Source organism: Guillardia theta, assembly GCF_000315625.1.
Source record: "Guillardia theta CCMP2712 unplaced genomic scaffold GUITHscaffold_98, whole genome shotgun sequence".
NCBI classification, from domain to species: Eukaryota; class Cryptophyceae; order Pyrenomonadales; family Geminigeraceae; genus Guillardia; species Guillardia theta.
This window is the reverse complement of record NW_005434576.1, coordinates 208,836-233,694: the sequence shown is the minus strand read 5'-3', so window position 1 is coordinate 233,694 and position 24,859 is coordinate 208,836. Positions and strand designations below refer to the sequence as shown.

The 24,859-nt window shown below is 58.0% G+C and overlaps 6 protein-coding genes across 6 annotated transcripts; 1 reads left to right on the top strand and 5 right to left on the bottom strand.

Moving 5' to 3' along the window:
- Positions 1-192: 192 nt before the first annotated feature.
- GUITHDRAFT_145191 (hypothetical protein) lies at positions 193-1,264 on the bottom strand (the record flags this gene model as incomplete). Its single annotated transcript, XM_005824161.1, has 5 exons — positions 193-279; positions 320-386; positions 444-550; positions 612-767; positions 836-1,264. 5 exons carry the CDS (start codon positions 1,262-1,264, stop codon positions 193-195), a joined length of 846 nt encoding a protein of 281 aa, XP_005824218.1.
- A 764-nt stretch (positions 1,265-2,028) lies between these two features.
- Positions 2,029-2,904, bottom strand: GUITHDRAFT_145190 (hypothetical protein; the record flags this gene model as incomplete). Its single annotated transcript, XM_005824160.1, has 1 exon — positions 2,029-2,904. The coding sequence occupies one exon, from the start codon at positions 2,902-2,904 to the stop codon at positions 2,029-2,031; it is 876 nt and encodes a 291-aa protein (XP_005824217.1).
- Positions 2,905-4,221: 1,317 nt separating this feature from the next.
- On the bottom strand, positions 4,222-5,160 carry GUITHDRAFT_145189 (hypothetical protein; the record flags this gene model as incomplete). Its single annotated transcript, XM_005824159.1, has 1 exon — positions 4,222-5,160. The coding sequence occupies one exon, from the start codon at positions 5,158-5,160 to the stop codon at positions 4,222-4,224; it is 939 nt and encodes a 312-aa protein (XP_005824216.1).
- Positions 5,161-11,348: 6,188 nt separating this feature from the next.
- Positions 11,349-15,509, bottom strand: GUITHDRAFT_116649 (hypothetical protein; the record flags this gene model as incomplete). Its single annotated transcript, XM_005824158.1, has 12 exons — positions 11,349-11,415; positions 11,713-11,813; positions 11,950-12,183; positions 12,425-12,483; positions 12,528-12,690; positions 12,943-13,078; positions 13,360-13,583; positions 13,760-14,932; positions 15,001-15,029; positions 15,073-15,106; positions 15,149-15,185; positions 15,496-15,509. 12 exons carry the CDS (start codon positions 15,507-15,509, stop codon positions 11,349-11,351), a joined length of 2,271 nt encoding a protein of 756 aa, XP_005824215.1.
- A 728-nt stretch (positions 15,510-16,237) lies between these two features.
- Positions 16,238-17,197, bottom strand: GUITHDRAFT_116648 (hypothetical protein; the record flags this gene model as incomplete). Its single annotated transcript, XM_005824157.1, has 1 exon — positions 16,238-17,197. The coding sequence occupies one exon, from the start codon at positions 17,195-17,197 to the stop codon at positions 16,238-16,240; it is 960 nt and encodes a 319-aa protein (XP_005824214.1).
- Positions 17,198-19,017: 1,820 nt separating this feature from the next.
- On the top strand, positions 19,018-24,617 carry GUITHDRAFT_116647 (hypothetical protein; the record flags this gene model as incomplete). The annotated part of the gene is made up of 7 exons (XM_005824156.1): positions 19,018-19,088; positions 19,133-20,597; positions 20,651-20,995; positions 21,044-21,142; positions 21,204-21,692; positions 22,004-24,397; positions 24,591-24,617. The coding sequence occupies 7 exons, from the start codon at positions 19,018-19,020 to the stop codon at positions 24,615-24,617; spliced, it is 4,890 nt and encodes a 1,629-aa protein (XP_005824213.1).
- Between the last annotated feature and the right edge of the window lie 242 nt (positions 24,618-24,859).

Sequence of the window (24,859 nt, the reverse complement as noted above, 5' to 3'; positions counted from 1 at the left end):
ATGTTGCCCAACAGTCTAGGCAGACGCGCATCTGCGATGATGATGATGATGATGATGATGATGATGATGATGATGATGATGATGATGATGATGATGGTGGTGGTGGTGGTGGTGGTGACGACGACGACGACGACGACAATAGTATTTTCCGTTGATGTTGTAGATAATGATGTACGAAGTCTGTCTCCAACCTCATACTGAAACCAGTGAAACGTGATTGGCGACGAAGAAGTTATCGATTTCATCCTCCTTGTAATCTGCAGCAAAGGCGGAGTGCACCTGCTCAGCCACGAAGCACACAAACAAGAAATCACAGCACCTCTCTCCTCATCTCATCATTGTCAAAGACAGGGTCGCCCTTGTCGAACCCAAGATAGACGTCGTACCTGCAGGCAGCTCTCAGTGCCTTAGCTTAACATGTACTCGCGCACGAGTGTCGTCACCTGTACTTTCCCTGCTCGTGCTGCAGCTTCTCAACAAGAGAAGGGATGAAAACCTTCATCATGGGCAGCTTCTCTATATCCTCAATGTATTCTTCTCTGCTCTGAACCTGTACGAGACAGGCGACATGTGTCAGAACCATCCCAACTACCTCAAGTCAGATGATGAACCACTCGCATGTCGTCCTCTTCCTCCCCGTCATACTTCTTCCTCGATGACACGACTGGCAGGCCAAGAGCGATCACCGTCACATTCCCTCCCTTCCCTCCTGCTGCTTGAATGTCCAGCGCCGACAACTTGCCGCACTCCTCCTGCATCTGCTGCCTCTGTCACACGCCATCCAAGATATACTGAGAGGAAGGAAGCAAGGAGAGGGCGAGCACGATCTTCTTACCTCTACAAAGTTCTCGTCGTCCCATCTCCCGTCATGGAAGGGGCCAGCGCTCTCCTCAGGCGCACCCTCCTTGAAGAACCGTACCTCCCCCTCGACCACCTGCCTTCCTTGTACATCCTCTACCGAGAGCTTCAGGATATGCTCTCCCTCCGAGAGCCCCCCCGCTCCATCCATGCCCACTGTCATCCTGGAGGACCTGATCTCCATCAGCTTCCTGCCGTCCAGCAGCAGCAGCCCCTTGCCCTCTTCCGGCAAGCTAAAACCCTGGACCTCAACTTCAATGGTGAAGCTCCTTCCGGAGACTCTCTGATGCGTTTGAGGGTTGTGGAATATCACCCGCCTCTCTCCTCCTCCTCCTCCTCCTCCTTCCTCTGACATAGTCATCGCTACCGCTGCCGCCAAGAAGAGGAAGCATAGGAAGCGCGCCATAGCGAGGCCCAGAGTGGTCAAAAGAGTGGTCAAACTTGCAGCCGGCCTGATCGGACTCGGACGCGCGGCCCGGCCCGGCCCCGGCCCGGCCGCGCCGCGCCGCCGCCGCCGGGCAGGCCCGGTGCCCCCGGCCTCGTGTGTGCACTGACTGAGAGGCCGGGCTGGCACCCGGCTCTACCACTGGGCCGGCGGGTCGTGGCACACTGGGCCGGGCCGCTTCAAGTACAACTTGAACTGTGGCAAGTTAGTCCGAGGCACTGATCATCTTTCGCCGCCCGGCGGAGGCTTGCCAGTTGAATCGTTCAAGTACGGTGGCGGGACCCTCGTACCGTACGGCCGGGTAATGACTGGCCCTGCGGGACTCGCCGGAGTGCCCCGAGCCTGAGATGGCGGCGGCCGCCCACCCTGACCATACGGGGGCCCAATCCCGCCGGGGCGGCCCGCGGCAGGCGGCGGCGGCCGCCCGGTGAGTCAACTTTCAGGAGGCTGCCGCGGGCCAACGCTGTATTTCTATGTTTGTCATGATGAGTACGTTAACTTGACTTGAAATCAGGGTTTGTTGACTGCCATCATCCAGTCGCCACGGCCGCAAATATCATGGCACGGGCCCTTCGATTTCGCCGGACAGGCCCTTCAACTGAGCGGCCACGGTCACTGAGTGTTGCCGTGCGCCGTCAGAGTCAGGCTGCAAGCCGATGTTGCACAGCTCATCGTATCGAACAAGATCATGGCAGGGCTATTCCACATTTATTTTCTGCAAAGCTTTACGACATTTCGTTTTTAACATATCTGTCCTCCAACTTCCTCCTGCTCTTGCTCCCTCCCTGGATCAGCGCCCCTACCCACTTGTCTCGCGACACGCTCGTGTGGCAAGAGAAGTGGATCTCGCTCTCCTCGAAGCACTCCCTCCTCGACCTCAGCCCCACCGCAAACGTCAGAGGCTTCTCCCCGTACGTCGCCACGTACGACTCCTCCAGCCGGATGAAGCCTACCTCCGTCCCGTAGTCGCTGCCGCCGAAGATGGAGAGGATCATCTTGCCCGAGCTGGACTGGATGGAGCACCTGACCTTCTCCGGGGGCCGCGAGCCTCTCTTGCTCCGCATCTCCACCACCCCGTGCACTCCCTCGCACTCGCTGCACCTCCCCTGAGCTCCCGAAGCTGGGCAGGGCTTCATCTGGCAGGAGCAGGAGGTGGAGGCGACGCTGAAGGCGTTGGGGCCGCTGACAGTATCGGCGAGGTCCTTGAAGGACTCGAGGAGCTGAGCATGGCTGACGTACTGCTTGGGGGTAGTGTTGGGAGACCGGTAGGTGAGGAAGACGGCCTGGATGCGGGATCGAAGGAGCTCGGTGTCGTCCTGGGGCTCACGCACAGCAGGAGGACTCGGAGTTGAAGGGCCGAGTCTTGATTTTGAGGAGTAGTTAGGCTGGACAGGGAGGGGTCGGAGGGAAGAGAGGCTGATGACAGGAGGGAGGGGAAAGAGCTTTTGCTGGAGGATTTCGCTTTCGTCATCGCAGGTGACCAGGGTTGGCTGGGTGTGGGAGCTGAGATTGAGAGGATGGATGCTCTTGCTTGAGAGCTGATCTGAGAGGTCGGGTTGTCGGAGCTGAAGGCTCTTCATCGCTGGCCGTGCTGTCTGCATGCTCTATGTTGGTTTGCCCTCTCAAGCTCCAGAAAACTACAAAATACCTGCAAAATACCTTCAAGCTGCGACTGCTCAGGGGTAGGGTGCTGAATCTGCCGACGTAGGGGTTAAAACCCCTGTAAGTTGACCTCTTCGATAAGGGGTGGGGTACTAAAATGGTAGGCTACAGGGTGGGGTGTAGTTGTCAGCATCCTGGCAGGCATAATGGAAAGACTCGTTTTCGCAACCGATCCCTCAACTGCCGGGCCCGCCCCGCGTATTCGGTCCAGCCGCAATGTGTCATGTCACCTCTAATGGTGCCTTCACAATAAAGGACTCCCTGACGGTTACACGACCGTTGAAGTTCACAGCATGACTGGCCAGTCAGAACAGCGGGTGACTCTGATAACAGAACAAGCCAGCGAGAGGTCAGGTTCAACCTCACCAGCGTGAGCGACACAGACGCGAATAGAAGCATCCTGCTCGACAGCAAGGGCTACCATCCCTGTCGGAGATGCGGAGCAAGAGAGGCTAGATGATCCTCTCCATCTTCGGCGGCAGCGACTACGGGACGGAGGTAGGCTTCATCCGGCTGGAGGAGTCGTACGTCGCGACGTACGGGGAGAAGCCTCTGACGTTTGCGGTGGGGCTGAGGTCGAGGAGGGAGTGCTTCGAGGAGAGTGAGATCCACTTCTCTTGCCACACGAGCGTGTCGCGACATGCAGGTGTGAGAGCCATTTCAAACTTGTTGCATTAAAACTGGACGGGAAACTTATTCTACTGCAGAGACTCTTCATCAGTTGTGTTGATGTGGCAGTTTGACAATGTCCTCATAGCTTACATACAGACATCTTTCGTTCAAGACTGTTGTAACGATGCCAAGAATCCTCAATGAGCCTTCCTGTATACGCTGTCGGAATTTGAAGGTAGAGGATGTTGCGAGCGTGCTTCATTCTCGTGTCACGCTACGGGAGCAGCACAGAACCAGTCCAAGTAAGCAGCTCCATTTGTGACAGCGATGAAGTTGACGGTCAGAAGAGGAGATCGGAAGATTCTTGTGGATGTCCCCGTGAGGTGAGAAAGTTCTCCTCGATAGCAAGGAGGCAAAAAGAGCAGACAAACAACATAATACCTTCTGCTGCTGCTGCTGCTGCTGCTGCTGCTGCAATTACTAATACTACTGCTGCCACAAGAAGCTTGAAAAAAACGTACTGTCCTGCATTCCTTTCCTTCTGGACTGAGATTATTCAAATATTTGTATTATAACCAAAACAAACGCACACAAAGTCATATGTAAAAGTGTATTAAAAGAAATCAGAAATCAAAACAATGTAGCTATTCCTTATACATCCCCTCCTCGTGCTCGTGGACCCTATCTAACATCCACTTGCTCTTGCTCCCTCCCTGGATCAGCGCCCCTACCCACTTGTCTCGCGACACGCTCGTGTGGCAAGAGAAGTGGATCTCGCTCTCCTCGAAGCACTCCCTCCTCGACCTCAGCCCCACCGCAAACGTCAGAGGCTTCTCCCCGTACGTCGCCACGTACGACTCCTCCAGCCGGATGAAGCCTACCTCCGTCCCGTAGTCGCTGCCGCCGAAGATGGAGAGGATCATCTTGCCCGAGCTGGACTGGATGGAGCACCTGACCTTCTCCGGGGGCCGCGAGCCTCTCTTGCTCCGCATTTCCACCACCCCGTGCACTCCCTCGCACTCGCACCTCCCCTGAGCCCTCGCAGCCGTGTTGTGCACCGGGCGGGGCTTGTTCTTGGCCGACCCGTGCTCGCCCGACGGGATGCTGCTGGTTGACGGGAAGCTGGGGGAGTGAGAGTGAGGGCGATGGCAGGAGCAGGAGGTGGAGGCGACGCTGAAGGCGTTGGGGCCGCTGACAGTATCGGCGAGGTCCTTGAAGGACTCGAGGAGCTGAGCATGGCTGACGTACTGCTTGGGGGTAGTGTTGGGAGACCGGTAGGTGAGGAAGACGGCCTGGATGCGGGATCGAAGGAGCTCGGTGTCGTCCTGGGGCTGAGGGGCTGAGGAGGAGCGGGAAATCGGAGGACTGGGGGAAGAGGAATGTGCAGGGAGGGGTCGGAGGGAAGCGAGCCTGGCGATCGGAGGGAGAGTAACTTGAGTATCGATGGTGAGGTCCTTGGTATCGTCAGCTACAGAAATTTCGTCACTCTGCTGCTGCTGATCGCTCATCGTCTTCTTGCCCATCTGGGGAAAGAGAAGGTCTTTGTTCGCGCCGCCAGCAGCATTCAGCAAGTATTTCATCATGTTGCAAAGTTTAAGCTCACAGTCAGTGTTTACTTGAGTGAGATGGTACGAAGGAAGGGAAGGAGAGAGGGAGTGAGAGCGAGAGTGAGCGCGGGGGAGCGTGATAGGTGGGGTTTAAGTTCCATCGCTGCCTCTTCCTGCGGGTCTTTTTCTCCCTGGCAACTTTACGACTTGCCTTTCCCCTTCACTGACTACGAGCAAACTCTGTACTGCAGTTGTGGTACTGGTTGTACCTCCCAATAATTATATTCCCCAGTATCGGCATGATATTTATCAGTACAATTTTTGTGGTACCATTCGGAAATTCAGTACTGTCCCGGCACTATCTCCACAGTATCACCTCAGATGCCAGGCTTAATTCACCCAGTGACTGTTAAATTGCCGCAGTACCCTGCTACCCAATACTCTTCATACCACCCCCTCTTTCTACCGCACTGACCCTGGTGCTCAAGGAGTTTCCCACGGCGCCCCCGGATATCAGATCAGTATCAGATATGATGCGCCTGGTCGGTAGAAGGCAGTATCGCTCGAACGGCCGCGCCGCCGCGCGGCCCGCCGGGCGGCGCCGGGTCACCGCCGGTACTTTCACTATCCGATCGGGCGTATCCGAAGTGCCCGGCATGGCATGATGTGACTCAAATTCCGAGGCTCAGCGTGACGGTCTTCAAATCTTTACTCAAAGTTAAGTTAAAGATTAGTACGATCGGACGGACAATCATTGATCAGGAGACTCGGAGAGTCGAGGTAAGGTGGCTCAGTCAAGTCCGATTATCACGGTCACAGTGTGGCGCTCAGTGCCGGGCGTGGGGCCGCCCGGTCCGGGGGACAGCAGTCGTACTGATTTTTAACTGAACAAACTTTGAGCAAACGGTCAAGGTGCAGTCCGCTGGTGACCGGACTCCGGGCCCGGACTCGAAGGCTCGACTGACTCCCCGCTCGGACTCCGGGCCCCGGATCTACTCTTTACCGATCACTTAACCTTGATGAGTAAAATTAGGTAACAGGTTGTGATGACTAATCTTTTGCTGGCACCTCTTCTGGTAGACCGTCATGGAGTGGACTCCTATTGTCAATCAAAAACGGGAGTGTGTCAAGAGAGTGTTATGTTGGGAGCGGGGGAAGGAGAGGAGAGGAGAAGATAGGACATGGTAGGATCATAGTAGGAGAGCAAGGAGAAGTAGAACAAGGAGAGGAAGAGCAGATCAGAATTGGAGTTTGCCAACTCAAAGTTCGCAGGTGTCGGATGGGCTATGACATGGCTGCGAAGCGAAACAAAAGACTGCTAGTTTCTTCCAATCAGTTGTCCACTGGGTACGCGGCATGTCAGTGTGAGAAGCGCATGACGTCGTTCGAAGGTTTTGGGTAGTGGCAACACTAGGATGCAGTGTTGTTGTGGTGATATGCTCGAGCCTGGCCTTCATGGCAGGGAAGGCGGTGGGTCAGAGGACAGTAATGGCTGAGCAACAGGTGGGAAGGAGGAGGTGGATTGTGGAGAAATGACCTTATACGGCAGGCAATCATCGTGGAGGTTGATGTTGTAGCGACATGCTATAATAAGGGTTGAGTTGTGTTTGACAGGCGGCATTTGCACACATTGAGAAGCAGTTGAAAGGTGATGATGATGATGATGATGATGGTGGAAAGGTGATGATGATGATGATGATGATGATGATGATGATGATGTCGATGAGCCCGAGGCGAGGCGAGGACAGGACAGGACAGGACAGGACAGGACAGAGGCGAAGGAAGGGGGGAGGGGGAGGGGAGGGGGAGGGAAGGGAGGGAGGGTTTAGGACACATTGCATGTTTGTCATGACTCGTTTGGCAGAGATGAAGCGAGCTGTGCTCAACGGAGAGCGTCCGCTCTTTCTCACTGAAGAGGAGCGTCCGAAGCGATGGTGGCAACCTCGACCCCCCCGCAGACTCTCTCTCTCCTCCTTCAACGTGACTAGTGGAAAATTTCTGTCCTCCTCCTCCTCCTCCTCCTCCTCCTCCTCCTCGGGTTCATCCTCCGAGAATGAGGACGAGGTGGGGGTCGGGCAGGTGGTACTTTCACTGCTCATCGTCGTGGTGACGTCAGCAGTTCTCTTCAAGATGTTCAGATATGCCTCGGAGGGGGACAAAGTGGCAGAGGAGGAGAACGCGGGAGCGAGCACCAGCGATGATGCAACAGGGGAGGGGAAGGAGCCAGTAGGAGGAAGAAGAAACCAACAGATCTTCAAGTTGAGAGGAAGTGCAGGAGAAGAAGAAGGAGGAGGAGGAGGAGGAGGAGGATTGCGAGGAGGAGGAGAAGGATTGCGAGGAGCTGCTGCAGATTCTTTCACCGGGCCAGTTGTGCGTTCAGCAGCAGGAGAGAGTGAGGAGAGTTCAGCTAAGAAGGAAAGGACGAGTTTGAGGAGAGGAGGAGAGGAGAGGCTAGGAGAGGAGGAAGGAGCGGCAAGGGAAGCCAACGTCTCCTCCCGACTCACTGATTTGCCTTCCCGCGATTTCCTGAGTTTCGATCGAGAGGAGGAGAAAAGTCTCTGGAGTGAGCCAAGGTTGGCAAGGGTGATCTTCCCGGCGAGACAAGAAGACTGGAAAGAGGCGAAAAAGGAGGGAGGAAGAGAGGAGGGAGGAAGAGAGGAGGGAGGAAGAGAGGAGGGAGGCAGAGAGAAGGGAGGAAGAGAGGAGGGAGGCAGAGAGAAGGGAAGCAGAGAGGAGGGAGCAGGCGGTCAACCAGCATCTCATCTCTCCGTCTCCTCCTCTTCACTTGGACGTCATGCGCTTCCCTCCCATTCATGTATCCTCGCTCTCGCAGCCGCACGCTCACCCTGTGTTGGCCTCCCTTTCTCCTGATCAGGTGATTGAGCCTGCCGCACTACTGATGCTGACGGTAATCTCTTTTCCTTGCCCCCCCCATCCTCCTCTCCTCTCCTCTCCTCTCCTCTCCTCTCCTCTCCTCTCCTCTCCTCTCCTCTCCTCTTCATTATCCTATTCGTTTTCTCCCTTTTCACCTCCTTTCCCATCCTTGGTTCTTTTCCCTCCTCTTGTTTGCATTTTGTCTATTCCTTTCGTGTATCCTCACCCTGTCCCCTCTCCTCCTTCCCTCCCTTTCCTCCCTTTCCTCCCTGCCCTTCCCTGCCCTTCCCTGCCCTTCCCTCCCTTCCCTCCCTCTTCCTCTTCCCCGTTCTCTACAGGGTTTGCAGCTGTATTCTTCGATGCCAGGGACTGCAGCAGCAGCAACAGCAGCAGCAGGCGTTCCCATCCTCTTCAGAAGTCATGATGGGAATCTGTACCACCAGCAAGTGCTTCCTCCTGCTCCTGCTCCTGCCCCTGCTCCTGCTCATCATCTTCAGTTCTCTGCTGCGATGCCGCCCGGTCCCCCCCTCACCTTCACCCACTACCAGAGATGATCAGACTCGAGGAAGCGCGAGGACGTGGAGGAAGATGGAAGAATGAAAAGCTGCTGCTGCTACTTGCTTGTCCTCCTCCAGCTATTCAGATGCGGGATGCAGAGCGAAAGGCGCTGCAAGACGAGGAGGTGGTGGAGGTGGAGGGGGCAGAAGAGCAACAGCACCACCACCATGCCACCAGCAGCAAAGACGTAGCACGAGGGGACCAGGTGGTCAAGACTTGAGCAGAGGCTAGAGTCAAGTGATGTACGAAGAGCGCAGACAGGAGGGAGGACGACCAGGAGGATGACAAGGTTAATGCTGTATGTGTACTCGCATGTGAAAAACCAGACTCCTCCCTCCCCCTCCCTCCCCCTCCCTTCCTCTCCTCCCTCCCACGTCCTTGTCCTTCTCCCCTGCTGACTCATCTCTGCTCACCGCCGAGCTGAGATGAGGACCACACATCCTGCAAATAGGTGAGGGTGAGGTAGGCAGGCACGAGCTGGGAAACCTCCTCGTCGGACCAGATGGTGGGAGCAGCGACAGGCTTCCTGGTCGACTGCATGGAAGTGAGAGTAGGAGGAGCTGCAGCAGGGGGAGCAGCAGTAAGGGGAAGGATGCGGGGGGAGTAGCAGGAGCAGGGGCAGGAGGACGAGGACGAGGACAAGGAGCAGCAGCAGGAGATGCTCGCGGTGGTGATGTTGCAGCTTGAGGCAAACAACAAGCAAGCCAGCAGTCTGAAGATGAAGGGAGAGGGAGGGAAAGGAGAAGGGAGCGACCGAGGGAACGAAGGAGGGAGAGAGGGAGCGAGGGAGGGAGCAGAGTGCGAGGAGGAGTAGATTTCTTCTTACCCTTCCCCATGCTCCCAGATCCCGATCAGATAAGGGAGCAGTCTGTGCATGAGCCGCTTCCTCCTCGTGCACCTCAGCAGAGAGATCGTCTGCATGCTCTTCACTGGAGTTGGTCCTTGGCGACCACCTGCAAGGGAGAATGAGGAGAGCAGAACGATCAAGATGAGGGACGAAGAGGTGGTGGTAGTGGAGGAGGAGGAGGAGGAGGAGGAGGAATAGAAGGAAGAGTTGGTGGTGGTGGAAGGGAAAGAGGAGCAGCAGCAGCAGCAGCAGCAGGCAAGGAGCCAGGTCAGTACCTGCTCTCGTGCTCGTGCGCTGTGGACTTGTTGGGTTTTCCTTCCTCTCCTCCTTTTATCGACTTGACACAAAGCACACGGTGACCGATCTTGCGCAGGAGGAGAGGGGAGGAGGACAGGAGTGGAAGGGGGAGTAGGAGAAGAGGAGAAGAAGGGGGATCAGGAGAAGAGGAGAAGAAGGGGGAGAAGGAGAAGAGGAAGGAAGGGAGTGGGAGTGGGAGCAAACAATACCTCCTTTGGAGGGGCCATGACTAGCATGCCTCCTACCAGAGCAGGCATCCTGTCCTTCTCCTGCCTCCTGACCTGTGAGACCTGACGACACGTCAGCAGTGAGTAAACGATGGCACAGGTGGTGGTGGTGGTGGTAGTGGTGGCGGAGAAGGAGGAGGAAGCACCTGTCGTTTGCTCTCTTTTCCGCTGGCGAGAGTTTGCTCTAAGGCAGAGTAAGACGACAAGACACAACGGGGAGAGGATGACAAGAGGAATAGACAAGGAGGGAGGAGAGGAGAGGAGAGGAGAGGAGAGGAGACGAGACGAGACGAGACGAGACGAGACGAGACGAGACGAGACGAGACGAGACGAGACGAGACGAGACGAGAGGAGAGGAGAGGAGAGGAGAGGAGAGGAGAGGAGAGGAGAGGAGAGCAGAGGAGAGGAGAGCAGAGGAGAGCAGAGGAGAGCAGAGGAGTGGATAGGGGAGGAGGGGAGTGGCGAGGAGAGCCGAGGCACAGACGTCGCTGGAGGAGAAGAAGAATTTTCCAAGGCTCAGTCCTTTCTTGCTCTCTGAGCAGACGTCAGGGCAGGTACCGCAAACTCCCGACAAGCTTGACCTTTGCTAGGTTCCTGCTGCTTGGCGCTGCCCCCCTTGTCCACTTGGCTCTGGAGTAGGTTGAGAGAAGAAATACGAAATAGGAGAAAAGATGCGAGCGAGGGGTTGAGAATGAAGACAGAACAGGAGCAGCAGCAGGAGGAGAAGGAGCAGCAGCAGCAGCACCAGGAGCACCAGGAGGGGCAGGAGCAGGAGCAGCAGGAGCAGGAGCAGGAGCAGGAGCAGCAGGGCCAGGAGCAGGAGCAGGAGCAGCAGGAGAAGGAGAAGGAGCAGGATGAGGAGCAGGAACACACTTACGTTTATCTTGACATCAGAATCCTTTGAGCCCAGGGAAGAGGAGCTCATAGTTGACTCTCCTGGCTCTTGTTAGCCAGAGAGGACACATGCCTCGGAAGAGGCGGAGAGGGTGGTGGTGGTGGTGGAGGAGGAGGAGGAGGAAACGCAGAGCTCGAGCAAGAGCAAGGGCAGGAGAAGAGTTGGAGTTAGAGGAGCACGAGAAGGCGAAGCATGAGGAGAAAGAGAAGCAGGAGCAGCAGCAGGAGCAGGAGCAGGAGCAGGAGCAGGAGCAGGAGCAGGAGCAGGAGCAGGAGCGGGGGAAGTAGAGAGGATTTCACGATAGAGGGAGTTTGAAGAGGATTACCAACAAGAGTTTGATTTGACTTCTCTCTTATCTTCGCCTTCAAGACATTTCAGCTGATAAACTGAATCCTCTCCCTCCTCTCTCCCTTTCCTCCCTTCCCTCACCTCCTTCTCCTCCTTCACCTTCTCCCTCTCCTCTCTCACTTCGACCACAACATCCCATCCCTTTCTCTCTCCTCCTCCCTTCTCTCATCCAGCTGCCTCATTTTACCTCCTCTAACCATCGCGGGTATGCGTATACGAGCGAGCCAGTCTCGTCATCGATCAACCTGCTCGAATGTAAGACCGTCAAATCCTCAAACATCAAGACATCCTCCTGCTCCTGCTCCTGCTCCTGCTCCTGCTCCTGCTCCTGCTCCTGCTCCTGCTCCTGCTCCTGCTCCTGCTCCTGCTCCTGCTCCTGCTCCTGCTCGTCCTGCCCCTGCCCCTGCCTCTTCTTTCGTCCCCGTCTGTTCCCCTGCTGCCAACACCTTCTACCATCTTTCCTACCCCCCTGCGCTCCCTCTGCCTGCATCGTTCCTCCTCCTCACCTGTCCCTGACTCGTCCGTCGTACACAAGTCGAAACCGCTTGTCTCGCCATGAGAACACGTTCTTCGTCTCTGTCTTCTCGACTTCCCGTGTCAGTCGCCCGATGCTGATCTCCTCGTCCAGCCCTGCGATGTTAACCTGCTCCAGCGTCATCCACTGACCTTCTACACTCCCAGCCCCTCCCTGCCTCCTCCCCTTCTAACTTCGTCCTTCCCATCGTCGTCCCTGCCCAGCCCTGCCCTGATCCGCTCTACTCGTCTCCTCTCTCACTCACCAACTCATTCGCTTGCTTCTTCTTCGCTCGCTGAAGCTTCGCCGCGTCCATCTTTCCATCCTCCACCCCTCCCTTCCGCTGACTAGCCTCGCCCCAGGACTTCCCTTCCTCGTCCTTGTGCCCACTTAAGGTTTCGCTCGACTTCGACCCCGACCGCACGCTCGCTGTGTCGCTCAGCGTGTCTGAAATTCCCTCCGACCCCCCGCGTTGGGAGACACTTCGACTCTCTCCATCCTGCAAATAGTTGATGCAAGGTAGGAGGAGCAGGAGCAGAAGAACGAGCAGGAAGAGGGGGTGAGAGGAGGGAAAAGGAGCAGGAGTCACGAGGAGGACGAGGAACAGGAGCAGGAGCAGGAGCAGGAGCCGGAGCTGGAGCTGGAGCTGGAGCTGGAGCAGGAGCAGGAGCTGGAGCTGGAGCTGGAGCTGGAGCAGGAGCTGGAGCTGGAGCAGGAGCAGGAGCAGGAGCAGGAGCTACCTCTGGTCTTCTCTCCGGCTTCTTCCCCCCCACGAATTTGCTGCTCGAGCTCGGCCTTTCTGCCTCCACACGTCACCATTCGCAAACTCCTCTCAGGGCCCACCGAGATCGAGGGCCCGCTTGTCCCCCAAGAAGTCAAGATCATTAATTCGGCTCTTAAGTGATTTGTACTGGGTGGTGAGGGACTCGATGAGAGATTCTCCATCCGACGTCAGAAGGCTCTTTGCCCTGAGCTGGTTATCCCCATAGTTGATGGCAGAGATCACCTGCAGCACTGAAAGTAAGAGAAGGAGCAACATGAGGGAGAGGAGGGAGAGGAGGGGAGAGAAGGGGAATGGAGGGGAGAGGAGAGGAGGGAGAGGAGAGAGAAGGGGAGAACAGAAAAGGGGTGAGAGGGAAAATGAGGGAAGGCGTAGAGTTCCGAGATGGAGCGAAGCAGAAGTGAATGGGAGGAGAGAGTGACGGGAAGAGAGGGGAGGAGAGGAGGATCAGAAGGACAGGAAGAGGGAGGGAGAGACCTGGCTAGGAGCAACATCATCTATGAACTCCCTCAGAGAGGCTTGCATCCTCTCCGTCTCCCTCGCCCTCCTCACGAGCGTCACATGAACGGCTGAGGAGGCCCGCAGCACAGCCTTCTCGCAGCTCCTTGACAACCTGGTACCATCGCAGTCATCCCTCCTCTCCTCTCCTCTCCTCTCCTCTCCTCTCCTCTCCTCTCCTCTCCTCTCCTCTCCTCTCCTCTCCTCTCCTCTCCTCTCCTCCTGTACCTTCCCTCCCTGCTCTCCCTGCCATCCCTGCTCCTCTCTCTTGCTGCACTCATGTCTACCCCTCCCCTGCTCTCCTCTCCTCCTTATCCCACTCTTCTCTCGTTCTCCCCATTCTTTTGTTCGCCTCCTCCCCTCCCCTTCCCCCTCTCGCCTCCCTCCCTCCCCTACCTATCGACCAGCAGTATCTCAGAGTCCAGCTGAGCTACCAGCTCCCTCAACATATTCCATCTCGAACGCTCGGCCGAAAACTTCCAGCGAGTCAGCAAGGGAGCGAGATCAATTGCCGCACAAACCTCCTCCTCCATCATCTTCAGATGCTCCTGCAAGTCCTTGCTGACCGCGCTCCTCTCCGCTTCCATCTCCGTCTTCATGTGCTCTACCTCCTCCTCGGCCTGCTTGCCACTTCAGCAGCAGCACAACAGCTCTCATCCCTCTCCCCCTCCTCTCAGCTCCCTCCTCTTCCCGCAACACCACATACTCCTGTCAACCCTGCTACTGCCCTCCTGCCTCCATCCCTCCCCACTCATCCTTCTCCCGCCTCCTGACACTCCTCCCTCCTCCCTCTCACCATTCTTATCCTCTTCTTCGACTCCTGCTGCAGCTTCGCCATCTGCTCCTGCACGTCTCGGATCGCCTCCTGGTGCTCTCGGACGACTCGGGCCATCTCCTCCTCGTGCCTCCTCTTCATCTCCTCCGCCTCCGCCTCCGCCTCCGCCTCCGCCTCCTTGCTCTTCCTGCTCCTCTCCTCCAGCTGCTCGGTCAGGTGCTCCACCTGCCGCATCGCCGAGTGCATCTGCTGCCGCATCGCGATCACCGTCTCCCCTCCCTCCACCGCATCCCGCAGGAAGCTGCTCAGCGCCTCCAGCTTCACCTCCCCGTCATACACCACTGGGTTCTCTCGACCTCGTCCTCGGAAGATGCAGATGTGCGGCAGGTCAGCTGCCGTCAGCTCGAAGCTCTCGAGCACGTCCTCCTCCACGTGCCGGACCACTCCGAACGCGGTCGTCATGGACTGAGCCTCCGCCAGCTGCTGCCACAGGGGAGGGACATCGGTCTTGGTCGTGAAGAGAACAGCCTTGAGAGGACGGATCGTCGACGCCAGGAACGCGTCCGCATTCCTCGAGTTTAGCATGACCACCCTCTCCCCCTGCGCCGCTTCGAGCGCCATGAGCTTGTCGCTCAGCAGCTGCTTCTCCTCCTTCAACTTGATGATCTCGGCGCTAAAGACTCTACTCTCCGACTCCACCTGCGCTCGCAAGCTCTTCTCCCGCTCCTTCGCCTCTGCCAGCTCAGCTTCCAAGCTCTTCTTCACTGCCTCCACCTGCCCGACCTGCCCCAGCTTGCTGCGGGCAATCTCCGTCCTCGCTACCTGCAGCGCCTCCTTCTCTCGCTCGAGCTCTTGCCGCAGGCTCTTCATCTCCCTCTTCTGCATCTCCAGCTCCCTCTTCAGCTCCAGCGCTGGCGATCTCCCTCCTCCTGTCTCCACCAGGAACTCGCTGATCCTGTCGAAGTCTGACGGGCCCTCGTACGGGATCACCCGCTCCCCGCCATCGCCGTCGTGCGTCACGGCTATGATCTTTGGCAGAGCGTCAGGAGAGACAGCAAACCTCTCCATCAGCGCCGTCTCAGTGTGCCTGATTTCTCCGAACTTGCAGCACTCCCCGAACGCCTCGGACAGCCTTAGCCATAGCGATGGGGTTTCGGCCTTCTTGGTAAAGAGGACGGGCTTGAGGTAGTGGACCTGCAGCAGGCAGCGATCAGGACGGGGCCAACCACAACGAGGAGAGGATAGGAGAGTTGTGGCGCCACCTCGCTGCTGAAGAACTCCTCCGCATTCTCTGCGTTGAGAAGTGTGTTCGACTTTGACATGCTCCTGCTCACCGGCAACCAGCACGCTCACCTTCCGCTGCTGATCCTGCTAAGAACAAAACATTCACGAAGCCACATGTACACCCACCCTCGTGCTCTCCAGCTTCCGCTCCTCCAATTTTAGCCTGATCTTGCCACATGCTCTCTCCCCCCCCCCTTCCCTGCCCTGCGCCTGTTTCCTGCTTTCATTCTGAACGACAGCACCTTATCCACTATTACCACCTGTGTCTTCAATCGTCATTAGCTTCTGCTTCCTGCTCCTGCTGCTCTTTGGCCTCTTTGTCTAACTCCTTCATCGAGTTCTTCTCCCTGCTATCAGCTCTCTTCTCCTTGCTGTATCCTTCTCCCTCCTCCCTCCTCCCTCCTCCCTCCTCCCTCCTCCCTCCTCCCTCCTCCCTCCTCTCCCTCCCCTGATCTTCCAGCTCTCTCCCTTACCTCCTGTCTGGCATTCACGACTTCGTCACCAATTGCGATCGTTATGACCGTTATTACTCTCGTCCGGCCGGACTCGGGATCGGACCGTCCGAGTACGGTCGGGGTGACGGTGCCAGTGGGCCGGGCCGTGGCACTGAGTCAGCGTGCCTGACTCGTGACTCGGGCCGGGCCGCCGGGCCGCTCATCATGGCATGGTCGCAGGCAGCCTGGCACCGGGGGCACGGTAGCAGTGTCGGAGTCCGGGCGCCGCCACCGGCGGTGCGTTAACTTGGGCTTTGCCAGCCCAAGTTGGCCGGGCCGCCGGGGCACGCCCGGCCGGGCGGCCACTGACTCAGTGCCAGTGCCAGCCACCGGCACCCTGAGACGCGCGGCGCGGGGGGGTCCCGTGAATCCAATGACCCCGCGCTGGATCCCGGCGGGCCGGGCCGCGGCGCCGCCGAGCCGCGGCCTGTCTGACGGTCACCGGGTCACACGGGGGGCCGGGCCGGGTGACGACTCGACGGTGACAACTTCCCGGGCCGTACGCCGGCCGGTACGGACGGTACGGGCCGACGGGCCGATCCGATTAGTGAATGGTTGGACAGTCAACTGACGGTCCAACAGGGGCCCCAGTCCGAGTAATCGACGGATTGGCTCCGCAGCAGGCGAGGGAGTCTTCATACCTTTCACAAAAGTCTTACATTCAGCAGGAATATCAAGAGGGAATATCTCTTATTGTTTATCTACATAAAATGTTTTCATTTCACTCGTCGCCCACGATCTCTGCAGGGAGGCTTGAAAGCATCCTCCTGCTCTTGCTCCCTCCCTGGATCAGCGCCCCCACCCACTTGTCTCGCGACACGCTCGTGTGGCAAGAGAAGTGGATCTCGCTCTCCTCGAAGCACTCCCTCCTCGACCTCAGCCCCACCGCAAACGTCAGAGGCTTCTCCCCGTACGTCGCCACGTACGACTCCTCCAGCCGGATGAAGCCTACCTCCGTCCCGTAGTCGCTGCCGCCGAAGATGGAGAGGATCATCTTGCCCGAGCTGGACTGGATGGAGCACCTGACCTTCTCCGGGGGCCGCGAGCCTCTCTTGCTCCGCATCTCCACCACCCCGTGCACTCCCTCGCACTCGCACCTCCCCTGAGCCCTCGCAGCCGTGTTGTGCACCGGGCGGGGCTTGTTCTTGGCCGACCCGTGCTCGCCCGACGGGATGCTGCTGGTTGACGGGAAGCTGGGGGAGTGAGAGTGAGGGCGATGGCAGGAGCAGGAGGTGGAGGCGACGCTGAAGGCGTTGGGGCCGCTGACAGTATCGGCGAGGTCCTTGAAGGACTCGAGGAGCTGAGCATGGCTGACGTACTGCTTGGGGGTAGTGTTGGGAGACCGGTAGGTGAGGAAGACGGCCTGGATGCGGGATCGAAGGAGCTCGGTGTCGTCCTGGGGCTCAGAAGAGAGGGAGGAGGAGTCGAGGCTTGAGTTTTGAGACGACTGAGATCGAGTGATAAGCGGGCGAAGGGAAGAGAGCCTGACGGTGGGGGGGAAGCCAGTCTTCTTTTCGTTGACGACTATGTCGTCTTCGTCTACTTCGTCGGCAACAATGGCATTAAAGAGTGTTGTTGACGTGTTCTCAGCAAGACTGTTTTGTTCTTTGCGCTTTTCACAAATGAGTTGATATAGGTGGTTTTCACGAAGATTGCTCGTCCTGGACATGTTCTTCATCATTTCTTCAGTGTTGGAGATTCTCTTCTGATTGCGATGGGTTTACTTCTGCAAGTTGTTGTCTTGAAGATCTTTGGAGCAATGTGGCTGCAGGTGCTCTCGATTGCCCTTCCCATCGCTATATATACCGTCCTCCCTCCCGCCCTCTTCTTGCGTCTCCCAAGAGTTTGCTGACATTGCCCTCCACTGGTGCAGGAGAAAATACTACTACTTTTTAAAAAATTCGCTCCCTTCAGACAAGCTTGCCCCAGAGATGTAATAGCACCATGGAAAAGGCAGTAAGTTTACTACATAGTTGGTCCTACTAGTGGCCCCGTGATAACTCCGGTCCTCCGACTTCACATGGGTGAGCCCTCGGTCAGCGATTGAGTCTCAGTCTCCCGCTACACACTACCGGGAGATTGACCAGCCGTTGTCATCACCTCAGTCCACCTCTCCCCTTCAACCACCCCCGCTGTCACGCCCCTTTAACAGGGTGCCACCGGGCGGAGCGGCCCGGCGGGCCCGGGGGCCTCACTGCCGCCCTGACCGTACCGTACTCCGTACCGTGACGGCCCGTTGAGCCTCATCGGCAGGCTTTACTACTCAAGGTACTCAGTACAGCCGCTGGCAGCGGCGCAGCCCGGGCGCCGCGCGGCGCGGCGGTCACCGGAGTCCAACGCCGAGTCAGCCTGCAGGTCACCGTCAGCCTGGCAGGCCCCCGGACTGACGGTGAGTCAGTCACCGGGGCCGCGCGGCGGCCCGGCCCCACTGCGCCGCGGCACTGGCCGCTGAGCGGCCCCCGGGCCCGCTCCGAGCGGCCAGCCCGGCCGGGCTGCCGCAGGGCCAGTGCCAGTACGGTCACCCGGTGCCAGTGAGTGCCCCGGGGGCGCCGGGGCCGCCCGGCGGCGTGACTACTAGCCTAGTACGGCCCTGTTACCGTACCATCCGCCGAGTCCTGATCCCTTAGTAAGACAGGCTCTAAACGTTAGTGAGACCGTACTGAGGAAACCAAAGAAGTCGTGCCAGAGTTTGATCAGGCCCCCGACCGTACCGTACTGTTACAGCGACGAATGATTGGCATCTCACCGAGCCCGGCAATCATCCGATCGGACTCGGCGAGTCGTACGGAGTACCGTGCCAAGCCCGGTGCCGCGGCCGTTGGCACTGCAGCGGAAACGGTTTCTGGCACTTCCGATTTCCGAATTCTCTCACGCCGGGTCCGATCCAATTGACTCAGTGAACTTAACTTCCGATCCGATCGGCCCCGGGCCGGGCCCTGCCAGTGGACGGTCGGAGGCTTCGAGTCACTGCCACCGGGGCTCAGTGGCCGGGCCGGGCTGTCGCGGCCCGGGTGCGGCAGACCCGTACGGTCACGCCTAGTACAGACGATTCCAGTGGTACCAATTATTATTACTTCATTTCTAATTTCCTATGAAATAAATTTATTTTTATGAATATATTATCTATAATAAATACTTATAGATACCTGCAAATTATATATTTGTAGATATTTACGTATGAGAAGCTTATACAAATATATAACAATATTTTTGGAAGGATGCGCTTGTCATGGCAGCGGGAGGGATGAAGGGGAGGAGGCGACGGGCGGGCGGGAGCTGAGATCATGATGTCGAGGAGGAGAAGGGACGTGAAGAAGATCGGGAGGAAGGGGAGATCATGATGTCGAGGAGGAGCAGGGACGTGAAGAAGATCGGGGGGAAAGGGGAGTGGGGAGGGAGACGGGTGCAGGAGGTGACTTCTCCGCTTCTTTCCCTCCCTTACACTTGCATCCCTAAAATTGATTGTTCGCCTGCTCTTGTGTGCGACATGAACTCAGCTAGATGGTCCATATCTACATGATGCTGTTCTTTATTCCCGTTCTGACTGATGATACCTTAGCTTTCAGGCCATGGTAACGTAGTCAGCACACGGAATGCGGCTTCAAGAGTTCGGCAGGCTCGTCGAGCTGGGCCCGGACAAGGCTGGACAGGAGCTTCGCAAGAGTATAGAATCATTGGAGTCATTCACCCATGCTCTGCTGTCAAGAGAGCACGAGAGAGAGGTCGCATCCTCCGACCTCACAGACGTGATGCAGTGGATACCATGGTTGATCACTTCCCCTGCTGACAACGAGACGCCCGACGAGTATGTCGAGCGCGTTCAGATGTGCTATGGCGCCAAGTCGAACGTGTGCGGAAGGATCTGGGGCAAGGGCTACGTTGCCTACCGCTGCAGGACATGCGGCATGAGCCCTTGCTCGGCGATCTGCCATGAGTGCTTCGAGAAGGGTGCGCACAGAAACCATAACTTCCTAATGTACAGGTCAGTCGCTGGCGGCTGCTGCGACTGTGGAGACCCAGGGGCCTGGAAATCGACGGGGTTCTGCTCCATGCACACGGGACCTGCCATGCCGTTCCACATCCCGATGCCAACAGACGAGGTAAGGAGCGCGTACCATGTCCTCAAAGTCCTCCTCCAGTACCTGGCGAACCGGATGGCGGAGAGCCACGACTTCTGGAGGAAGGATCCGATAGAGAGCTACCGGCAGCCCCTCCCGCAGACGTGCAGGGAGATGTTCCACTTCGTTCAGAACCTCTGCCGTACTGGCAACGTCTACCGCAGAATCGTGTGCGCAGCTGCCCTTGAAGACATCGGTTTGATCAACCCGAACTTGCGGGCCTCGGACTCGCCGATGGAGGGTGTGAGCTGCGACGGTGACATGGCAGGACGAAGTGATAGCAACCGAGAGCTGAGAGCGCCGGGGGGGCACACGGGGTCGAGGAGCGGTCTAGTTCAGCAGTTCTTCAACTGCCAGACTGGCAGGAACTACGACTTTTTCATCTCCCAAGACACCAAGACTGTATTTTTCCATCTCACAAACGAGCCTGATCACAGCTTTCCTCTTTCTATCCTGGAATCTCTCGTTCTCACCGGGTCTTACCTGTCAGTTGAGATGTCGACCCTGTTCCTCCAGATGCTGTTCGATTTCGACTTCAAGCAGCGATTCACCCGAATCTTCATCAAGCTGTACAAACGGTTCATGTACACGATCTTGAAGCACACAAGGGAGCTCCCCAATGACAAGAAGGAGATACCTACGAGGATGGTTGACATCAGCGTCCAACTTTTCAGCAACTCGATCCTTACGATCCAGATGATCCAAGAGGAGTCACTGCTCAGTACTCTATTCCAGAACATCCTCTACCTGGTCGATGAGCAGAAGAACGTCTTGAAGGGGGAGACGATCGACTGCGAGCATGACATCTGGACCAAACGCACCTATTGGCCCATCACCAACGACCTTGTCAATATCCTGTCGCACAGGAGCGTCGTCTTGGAGTTCTTGCAGAACGAGCACCTCATCAACGAATGGCTGGACGTCACGAAGCAGTTTCAGAGCATCGACCTTCACTTCCGATCGGTCTGTCTGCCGCGCGTGCGAGTTGCAAGGGGGAGGCGACTAACGGACTTCAGGTGAACGTGCTGGTGGAGCAAGAGTCTCGAGCGTGGACCAGCCCGTTCTTCATCGAGCTCGAGCTCGTGATGGAGCAACTGAGCCTTATCGACACGGGAGTCAAAGACCTGATGGCCCAGGAAGACATGACGGACGATCCGTCGCAGGACGGCATCGACCGGGAGAAGATGCTGAGGTCGCTGAGGGCGACTCTCAAGGCTGGTGTGCAGGCATGCAAGCTGTGGTTCATGGAGAGCGAGGTCGGGGATGCTAACTACAAATTCCCGATGATGTTCGACGTGTCCAAGGAGGCCGTCTCCTTCCACATCCCCATCCATCGCTTCGTCGCGTTCTTCGTGTCCCAGGTGGGTGTGGCGAGTCCCTTGGGCCCTGTGCTGACGTCATCGGGGCAGATCTGTCGATATTCCGATCGTCCCCTGAGGGAGGTGCTGGACATCGAGGACCTGAACAGCTTCATGAGCAAGTTCATAGAGCACCCGCTGCGCATTCAGGTGTGTTCCAGTCGTTCCCCCTCATTTCTCAGCTCACCTGTCGACTCTTGCTTCCCTCCAGGTCCTGCTGGCTCAGATCCGAGCTGGTATGTGGCGATGGAACGGGGAGAACATGCACAGGAGAGGATGGATCTACAGATCGAACTACTTCTACGACCTCGGCTTCGACCTCGACCTCTTCATCCTTCAGTGCTCGGCCGCACTCACTGACCCCGACGAGCTGCTCGCCATCATCCTGGATCGTTTCGGGCTGATGGAGTACTTCGGTTTCAAGGATCCCAGGAGGGAGGACGAGGACGAGGACGAGGACGAGGATGAGGACATGATGGACATCCCAGTCTCAGCCAGCACGTCGATCTCCGAGGACTGCCTCATCATCATCGCAGCGATCTTGTCCGAGAGGGCGAGGCTGGGCCTGTCGGACCGCGACTGCATCCACCAGGAGATCACGGCCCGTCTGTGCGTGAAGCCGCACTCGCACAGCCAGCTGACAGACTCCATCTGTCGGAGGTGGCACGAGCATGAAGACTTTGAATCCGTGCTGAACCAGGTGGACGACTGTGCCACTTGTGCCCTCTTGCCACCCCCCCCCCCCCCCCCGCCTTCCGCCCTTCCTCCTGCTCCTCCTCATCGTCTGCTGTCCTTTCATCCCTCCTCCCTTCTCTCCTCTTCTCTCTGACTTGCCAGCTCTTCCTTCGCTCCTCGTCTTTCGTGATCCCCTTGCTACTCCCCAGCAACATGGCTAGCAATCTGATCCCTCTTCCTCCTCACTCACCTCTCCTTCTTCCCCCGTCTCTGTCCTCTCCTCCCTTCCCTTATCCTGCGCATCCTCCCCTACTGCACTACTCACTTCACCGACAGGCGTCTCACTACGAGGAGCCGAAGTCAGAGAAGATGGAGCAGGGTAAGTACCGTCTCAAGGTTGACGACTCCTTCCGCTACGACTCCTTCCTCGTCCACGTGCTCGTCCGCAGCTTCAACCATGGCGACTACGAGGCAGCGCTGGAGCAGGCCAAGATGGACGAGAAGAGTCGAACCCCCAGCGACCAGCCAGCTCATGGCGAAAAGCGCAAACTGCTGATGCACCTGCCCGACACGTTCAAAGGGATCTACCGGCTGCTGCATTCCCCAGTCCTCCATCACGTCCTGCACCGGGTGCTGCTGAGGGCAGTCAGGCAAAGAAGCGTCTACTCGACGTCCATTCAAGTCAACATGACGCTCTGGCTCATCCAAGCTGCTCTCGAGCATCAGCTGGAGCAGAGGCAGGAAGGGCTGCGGGAGGTGGAGGAGGAGGCGGGTGGTGCACTGTTGCAGGACTGGGGCTGCGTGTTCCATCGGCATGACTTCCTCGAGAATTTTGACAAGGTCATCTCAGTCAAAATTCGAGACGAGGAGGCGCATGAGGAGAGCAAGGAGGAGGAGTGTGAATACAGCATCTACACCCTCCTCTGCGAGCTCCAGAAGACTGACCTCGGGCAAGACACGCACCCCTCAGTCTCCAACGTCCTATCCCTGTACAGGAGTCTTACAAAGGCTGACGGGGGGGGAGAGCAGTTGGAGCAGCAGCAGCAGCAGCAGCAGGCGGCGGCGGAACGGGGAGCTTCAGGCTCCCCGTCCAAGGTTTCGCTGCAGCAGGCCAAGGAGCGTCAGGCTGCCCTGCTTAAGAGCTTTGCGGAGCAGCAGAAGATGTTTGCAGCTGCGATGCCGATCGTGTCGGACTCGGAGGAGGAGGACAACGAAGACGACAAGGTCAAGTGCGTGATCTGCTCGCTGTACGCCAGCCCCTCCACCAGCGAGCCCGTCGGGCTGGTCTGCTTCATGGAAAACTCCAACGTATTTGCCAAGCACCACAGGAGGGCGCGGGAAAAATTCTTCGGCGGGCGGCTGCAAGGAGGAGGAGCGGAGGTAGCAACGAACATGCAGGTACACAGCAGCCCCAATCTTTTCTTCCAGTCCTGCGGCCACTACATACACGTGTCGTGCTTCAACAGCTACCTCGACAGCCTCTCCCACCCCGAGAAGAACGCTTCCCTGCTCACTAGGACGAATTTGGGCTACCAGGAGGCGAAGAACGGCAACTTCTTCTGCCCCCTCTGCCGTCAGATGGCGAACGCGCTGGTGCCGCTCATCCCGTCCCGGCACAGGAACGACAGCAACGAGCAAGTGCAGCAAGCGATGCCGAGTCTGATCAACACGATCGTCGAGGGGTACAAGAGGGACGGGAGGGAGAAGTTCTCCCTGCTCCACCTCAAGAAGCGCGTCCTCTCCCCCGTCCAGCTCGAGCACGGGGCCCTGCTAGCGCAATCCATCTCCTCCTTCCTGGAGCGCCTTGAGGTGGTCAAGGACGTGGGCAGCGCGTCGAGCGGGCACGGGGAGAGCGGGGCGCTGGGGAACCTGATCAAGGGGCTGGGGACGACCATCTGCTGTATGGAGCTAAACTCGAGAGAGTTCTTCAGCGGGCAGGGAGGAGCAGCGAGTCAGAAGCTGCCGGCGGTGGGGAAGGCGCTGCACAACCTGCGGGAGATTCATGTGCTCGCGCGACATGAGCAGGCGAGGAGGAGGAGGAGGAGCCTGGACGAGCCCTTCCTCCGTCTATTTGGCTTGCAGAGCTCTCCAGCAGCCGACGGAGCTGCCGCAGGGGCGGCGGCGGCGGCGGCAGCAGCAGCAGCAGCAGCTGGGCCCCAGGACGCCCCCTTCCTGTCTCTGCACATGTTCTCGGTGCTGCTGCAGGTGTACTACTCGCTGAACGTGGAGGAGTTGGAGCAGCACCTGGCGATCCTCCACCTGATCTTCAGCGCGCATGTCGTTCAGGTCAGCCTCTCCTACCTCTTCAAGAACCCTCCACACGAGCTCCAGAGCGAGTCTGACATGACCGACGAGTCCCAGTGCCACATCCTTCAGCTCGTGTACCAGCTCCACTGCCAGCTGGGGCTGGACAGGATCTTCGCCGAGATGCGCAGCGGGGGCGAGCGGGAGGGCCGGAGGCTCCACTTCCTCTCCGGGGAGGAGGAGAACAGGATCCACGGGCCAGGGTTCCGAGACTTCTACATCGACTCCTCCCTCCCCCTCCTCCGCAGCGCTCATCTCCTCCACTGTCTATACTTCGGCGATCCGCTGCTCCCCAAGGACTTCAACGCCGAGACAGACGTCAAGAACCTGCTGGAAAGTCTTCACCTCCCCTTGCAGCAGGGGACCATGTTCCCTCTCCTCTACTCCCTCACGGAGCAGCTCGTTGGCCAGTGGATGCAGGACCTGGTCGCCTTCCTGTCCTCCTCCTCCTCCTCCTCCTCCTCGTCCTCCAGTACGCTGCAAGCATGGCCAGTACCGCAGGAGATGGGGATGCCGCTCATGATCCCCCTCCCCGACCTCTACCATGATCTCTACATGCGCTACAGGGACCAGAAGTGCCTTGGTTGCTCCAACGAGTTCAGCGAGCTCGAGCCGTCAGTCCCTCATCGCCCAGCCCTCTGCCTGACCTGCGGCCAGCTGGTCTGCTTTGCCAGCGACTGCTGCAAGCGCAAGGTCGACCGGAGCGTCTTCGGCCTCTCCCCCTCCACCGTTGTCGCCGAGTGTTTCTCGCACGCGCTGGAGTGCGGGGCTGGGACAGGAGCCTTCATGCTCCTCAAGACTTCGATGGTACCTGCGCTCCTCTCCTCCGCTGCCCTCCCCTCCTCCCTCCTCCCCTCCCCTCTCCACCTCTCTCCCCCTCCCCTCCCC